General features: G+C 42.4%; 1 protein-coding gene across 3 annotated transcripts in view; it reads left to right on the forward strand.

The window, feature by feature from the left end:
* The window catches only part of gdpd4b (glycerophosphodiester phosphodiesterase domain containing 4b), a 12,118-nt gene extending 6,450 nt beyond the window's left edge, over positions 1-5,668 (forward strand). For all 3 annotated transcript variants that reach the window (XM_023404183.2, XM_023404182.2, XM_023404184.2), the window contains 10 exons: positions 47-140; positions 331-476; positions 1,187-1,269; positions 2,054-2,204; positions 2,611-2,835; positions 2,992-3,149; positions 3,247-3,394; positions 4,096-4,178; positions 4,351-4,430; positions 5,056-5,668. In XM_023404183.2, coding sequence (XP_023259951.1) covers positions 47-140; positions 331-476; positions 1,187-1,269; positions 2,054-2,204; positions 2,611-2,835; positions 2,992-3,149; positions 3,247-3,394; positions 4,096-4,178; positions 4,351-4,430; positions 5,056-5,138 — 1,251 coding nt within the window. In that variant the 3' untranslated portion in view covers positions 5,139-5,668. The remainder of the gene's footprint in view (positions 1-46; positions 141-330; positions 477-1,186; positions 1,270-2,053; positions 2,205-2,610; positions 2,836-2,991; positions 3,150-3,246; positions 3,395-4,095; positions 4,179-4,350; positions 4,431-5,055) is intronic.
* The last annotated feature ends 449 nt before the right edge of the window (positions 5,669-6,117 follow it).

The raw sequence follows: 6,117 nt of genomic DNA on the forward strand, positions 1-6,117 counted from the left end.
TGGTTTCCACTTCCTGATGCCAGATTTTGTCTTGTGTCCTCACCAGGTGACAGCACCTTACTTGCATGTGGGTGGAGTCTTACTGATGACGGCGCTGGCTTGGCCGGTAGCTTTGCATTTCTTTCGCATGAACAGCAGAGGTGAGATGCACAGTTTGTTTATTTTGTATTGTAACGGCGTTAAATGAATAAAAACTGTAGGATTCCTCCGTTATATCAAACATCAAAGTCTGTTTCCCAGCCTGATTTTAAAATATCTACCACTGAATCTGAGTCAAACCTCTTACTCTTGTGTATGTGTTAATGTTTTTAATGTGTGTTTGTGTTTCAGCGAGGCGCGGTCTGATCATGGGGGTGTACCTGACCATCCTGTTCGCCCTCTACTTGGTGCCCCTCGGTTTGTATTCTCCTTGTATCAAAGAGGAGCGGACCCTGGGCCCCGCACCCGCCCTGATCGGCCACAGAGGAGCACCCATGGTGAGCAGGAACCGACGATCTAATAAAGTTCCTACGCTGTGTGAAAAACTAGGGCTGCGACAGTTATTTCCTTCGATGATTATTCTGTCGATCATTCAGTCTGTAAGTCCTCAGATCACAGTGGTGTCTTCCCTTTGCTTGTCGTGTCCCACCAACAGTCTCAAAGCTGAAGACTGTTGAAGAAAAGCAGCAAATTCTCTCATCTGAGAATCTGAAACCAGAGAATACACTGATCCTTTGTGCTTGTAAAAGAACTGAAATTATTATTATTATGGATGAAATTATAAGAAAGAAAAATGTATGGATTAATGGTCGCCGCTTTAACTACAACAGTTAGTATCTGTCAGAGTATTCTGAAAGAGCTTCATCTTTTCACATCCGCAAAATGAAATCATTCGATCCACATTTCCTGCTCTATGTGAGATTTTTAACTCCAAGACCACAACGCGAGCTGATCCGTGTAATCTGTGTAACGTTTTCTCAGATACACATACGGGCTCCCTGCTCACATCCTTCCTGTCTAAACTGTTTGGAGCCCCCACCCACAATGCTTCCGCTTCAGCTCTGTAAACTGAAGATGTAAACTGTGCTGAAATATTTACACTAAGTCAATGAGCCACTTGCATTTTATCTACATGCACTGACGTACAAGTTGCTGCGCCTCCGCTGACGGTGTATTGATCATCACTGTGTGTAAATCCGTTTGGCAGCTCGCTCCAGAAAACACACTGATGTCTTTTGAGAAGGCGGTGGAAGCTGGAAGTAAAGGTCTGGAGACGGACGTCACTATCAGGTCAGATGCTATATATGGGTCATTATTGGTTTTTTAATGTTTATTGTCACTGATCAGCAGTGTAGTAGTGATTCAGTGGCTTTATTTGATTGGAAACTGTGTAATAAAAACAGTGGTATGACTCTAACAAGACTTGCTCTCTGTCTAATGGGAAGTTTTTTTTTGTAGTTTTGTAGATAATTTAGGTATTTATACTTCACTTGAGTATTTCCATTTTCTCCTACTTTATACTTCTACCAAGTTTAGATACTTTTCAGATTCTGATTAGTCATAAAATGCTAAAGTGAAAACTTTGAAAGCATGACTTTTATATGTAACAGAGTATTTCTGCGCTGTATTACTACATTTACTGAAGTAAAACATCTGAGTACTTTCTCCACCAAGCACCTTTCATAGTTAATACACAGTTAAAGACCGCACATATTAAAGCAATAAAAGACAATAAAGCAATAAGATCCTGAGAAAGAAAGAAGAGATAAGATGAGAGAGAGATAAGAGATGATCCTGGTTATAAAAAAACAACTGACAGTAGTAAAAGCAAAACCACAGAACAATATAAAAGAAATCTCAAAGGTTTATTTAACAGGTTTATAGCTGGTTCTTATGTGAATATATGAACAGAAGTTTCCTGTGTTTCGAATCAACAAATGGAGCTGGGTGAAAGTGAAGCGATCACCAAAGTTATCTGTCGTCTAAACTGAGATTTGGTTTAATTACGACACGTATTAAATATATAAATTATACTGACACAAGTCAATGCTGCTGTCCTGTCTCCTGGTTGTAGTTTTGATGGGGTGCCCTTCCTGATGCATGACCGCACCCTCCGACGGACCACCAACGTCCACGAGGTTTTCCCCAACCGGACCGACGCCCCGGCCGCCATGTTCACCTGGGCCGAACTCGAGAGCCTGAACGCCGGCGCCTGGTTCCTCTCCGTGAGTCACACGAGCTTTTCTTCCTTTACTTTCCTCTACTCAGGCTTTTCTTAAACAAAATGACATTTAGATTTTAAACTGGCTTTTAAATCAGATACAAAGCAAACAATTAATTTATTTACAGGCACACAAATCTCAAATTATTATTTTATTCGTCACTGCATGACGTAGAAGAGACTCAGACAGAGGTGAAGCAGATGTGCGGTGTCTTTGCTGTGTCACTAAAGTCTCTGGCTCTGATGTAGAAAGTATTGGTTGTTTTTAACTCGCACGTGGATCAACTAACTGGCAGCTGTGTAGAGCAGTACCACACAGTAATCGGTGAGCAGATGAAGAAGGTATTGGCCTGTTATACAGCTTGTTATGTCACAGTATTAATTAGGTATTGATGGTCGTCCCTTTCTAGCACAATCCGTTCGGTACAGCCGGCTCTCTGGGAGCAGAGGAGCGACAGCGGGCGGGAAACCAGTCGGTCTGCAGCCTGCAGGCCTTCCTCCAGCTGGCAGCTAAGACAGACAAACTGGTGATCTTTGACCTCTACCGCCCACCCAGAGGTCACCCGTACAGAGACACCTGGATCCAACGCACGCTGGAGGTCATCCAGAACGAGTCCTCCATCCATTCCTCACAGGTGAGACAAACGCACAATCATCACGGATCATTTTACTGTTGATCAGTTAAATCTTGTTGCTTAGTAAATGTTTGTTGTACATTTTGTATTAATGTGTCTTTTATTGTGTGTGTGTGTGTGTGTGTGTGTGTGTGTGTGTGTGTGCTCTCTCACCAGGTGCTGTGGCTGCCATCAGATCTCAGGGCTCTGGTGCAGGAAATAGATCCCGAGCTGCAGCAGACGTCTGGAAGTCGGCTCCCTCTAGAGGAGCTGCAGAGTAACAACATCGTCAAACTGAACCTGCACTACAGCTCCATGTCCGCTGAGCTCGTCAGGTCACACTGCGTGTTTGTGTGTGTGTGTGTGTGTGTGTGTCAGTGATGCTCCTGTTGTTTAGTAACACAACATGCTTCTCTCCTCTCTCGTGTGCAGGGAGTACGAGGCTGTGAACATCACCACCAACCTGTATGTGATCAGCCAGCCGTGGCTCTACTCTCTGGCCTGGTGCAGCGGCGTCCACTCGGTCACCACCAACTCCCCCCAGCTGCTCAGCACCATGAGCTCCCCCCTCTTCCTCATGGTGAGACCGAGTTCAACCTCCGCCCGACGCCTCCCATCTCTATCCGGTTGCATAATACTTCAAGAGTTCAGAATGGCACTTTCACAAAGTTCATTCTTGATCTCGCTCAGTTGCCGTGGCGATAGCTCAGTTAATTATGGCACTTATGGTTGCAGGTGATCATATATGATGAAAGCTCAATCTTTAAAGTCACATGATGACGGCTGAACTTTTCCCACAAGCGGGAAAACTCCATGTTAATGAAGACTATGACATGCAGCTAAAAGCTCAGGAAAATGCTAGCGAGCAGACTTTGAGTTAATGTATTATTAATTATTAATTTATATATATTAAAAAGTGCCAAAATGTTCAATGTGCAAGAGGAGAAATTGTCTTTTTATAAGGACGAAAAAAGAAACAATTATATTTTTGTCTGTTGCCTTTTTATTTACCTGTACATGTGAATGTGTGCGGTGGCAAGAAGTAGTAAGTGAACCCTTTAGAATGAGTTGGTTTTTACATACGTTTTCTAACATACACAGTGAGTGTTTGATGGTTTAAAATAGATTAAGATCTGATTATATTTTAAGACAGATTTCTACATAAATGAAGATCATTTCAAAGGGTTCACTTACTTTTCCTTGCCACTGTGTGAATCCCTGACCTCTCTGCCTCAGATGCCATGTTTCATCTCTCTCTCTCTCTCTCTCTCTCTCTCTCAGAGTCCAGATGAATACAACCTGATGTGGATTCTCACCGATCTGCTGACCCTCTTGCTGATCCTCATCGTCTTCACTTTCCACTGGTGAATCTCTCACACACACTCTCACTCTAAAAACACCGACGGTGAATTAAGCACATCCCACCTGAACGTACGGGGAGATGTAGCGGTGACTCTTCCAGCCGGGCAGGACTATGTGAAGCTCTGCTCCGCTGCTGTCAGAGGTCATAGTGTTGATTTTGTGTTTGCGTGGCAGGTGGCGAGAGCGAGGGCTGGCGTTCTCCTCGGGCAGCAAAATCACACTGGACAACGGCACTTACAGCAAGTTCAAGACAGGTGAGATGTTAATGTTCCTGACGCATCTGCTCCGCTGTTTGTTTGTTCGTTTGTTCGTTAGCGTCCGGGACATTTAGGCTGCAAATGTCGTGATACAGACGTAATATTCATAAAGAAGAAGAGTTTAATGTGATTTTTTTAAAAAGCCCATTACACTATATTTGAGCTTGTTTATTAACTGTTCTCTTCTCTTGTTCAGTTCTGGTCACACTCTCTCTCCACCGCACCACACTCGTATTAGAGTCTAATTCATTTGCCAAAAAAGAGACAAAAGACACAATAAACAAAGTTAAAGATGAATTTGATTGATAGTGAAAGTCTAATATTATGTTTGAATAAAACATAATATGGAAAAATGTGTCGCATTATAGTATAATATTATAATGAATTAACTATCTTTGAGTTTTGACATCTTTTCACTTTCTACTGACACTTTATAAACCAACAACGAATCTGGAAAATAATCAATACTTAAAATATTTATGTTTTTTATATATTTTCTTGCAGCCTTAAACTGAATCAGATACTGTTTCTTCGTATTCACCGACTTCCATCACTGTTGTTATGTGACTGGAATATTTTATGTGAATCCGCTCCTTCTTCTGAATCTGATCCTCGTTTGCAGAGATGAGCGACATATGGTCAGTCACCAGCGCTAACTCGCAAGCAGAGAGGACGCCAAACCTGGCAACCGTCACCGAGCACTGACCGACATCTGCCTCTGAGAGGAGCCGACCTGGCAACACTGAGCCGCATACTGCCAACCTGTAAGATCTCAGTCCACTTTGTTTTAATGAAGTAAAGTGATGGAAACATTCCTTCACTCTCTTAGTAGCTGTTTTATCAGCACTCTGCACAAAAATCTAATCTTCTTGTCAGGTTGAATGTTTAAATGATTTTAAAAAGTTTAGTTTATTTTGAGCCGATGAAAGCTTTAAGAAGAATATTCGAGTGACCTACCAACTCCTGTGAAGCTCATTAATTAACATGTTTTATCTCGTTTGTTTGATCCCTGCATAAAAACCAAAGTGTAATAATGATGATGTGGTTTGATGGCGGTCATGTGCCAAATGTACAGACACATAAGATTAGAGTGACATGATTTGTTTTTAAATTTATGTCACCACTGAGAGCCAATGAGAGGATCTGTCTGGAGGTGTGTTCAGTTCAGTCACGGTGAAGATCCGCTGAAACGTTTCATTTTCTTTGAAGATCCTCCAGGATTACAGAAAGAGAAATGCAAGACGTTGTGGAAACTGTGGAAACTTCTTGTTTACACCGTATTTGCTTCCAGCGGGTTTTTACCGTGAGAAAGCAGTAAAGTGAATTTCCTCCTCTGACCGCTGGACCATTTGTCTTTATCCCCCCCCCCCAGCTCGTGTACCATCTGCACAGATCTTATCTGTGTCATTACTTTTACCTCTGCCTCCGACTGAACTTATAACGTCCTGGTAAACATGTGAATATTCGCTCAGGTTTTACATTATGAACGTCTGAACCTCCGATCTCTTTGCCTTGATCCAATTTGATCTCTCCATTGACTTTATATGAAATCACTCCGCTTCGGAAATTGGCTTTGCAGTCTGTCTGAACACACTGATTTAAGTGTAATGTGGCATATCAGAATGAAAAGAGTATTTTTATTGAGACATTTCCGAGAACCACAGTCCCCAGGCGCAGCAGAGCA

Source organism: Seriola lalandi, unplaced genomic scaffold (assembly GCF_002814215.2).
Source record: "Seriola lalandi dorsalis isolate HSWRI2012SDOR001 ecotype SW California unplaced genomic scaffold, Sedor1 jcf7180002054230, whole genome shotgun sequence".
Taxonomy (NCBI): Eukaryota; Metazoa; Chordata; class Actinopteri; order Carangiformes; family Carangidae; genus Seriola; species Seriola lalandi.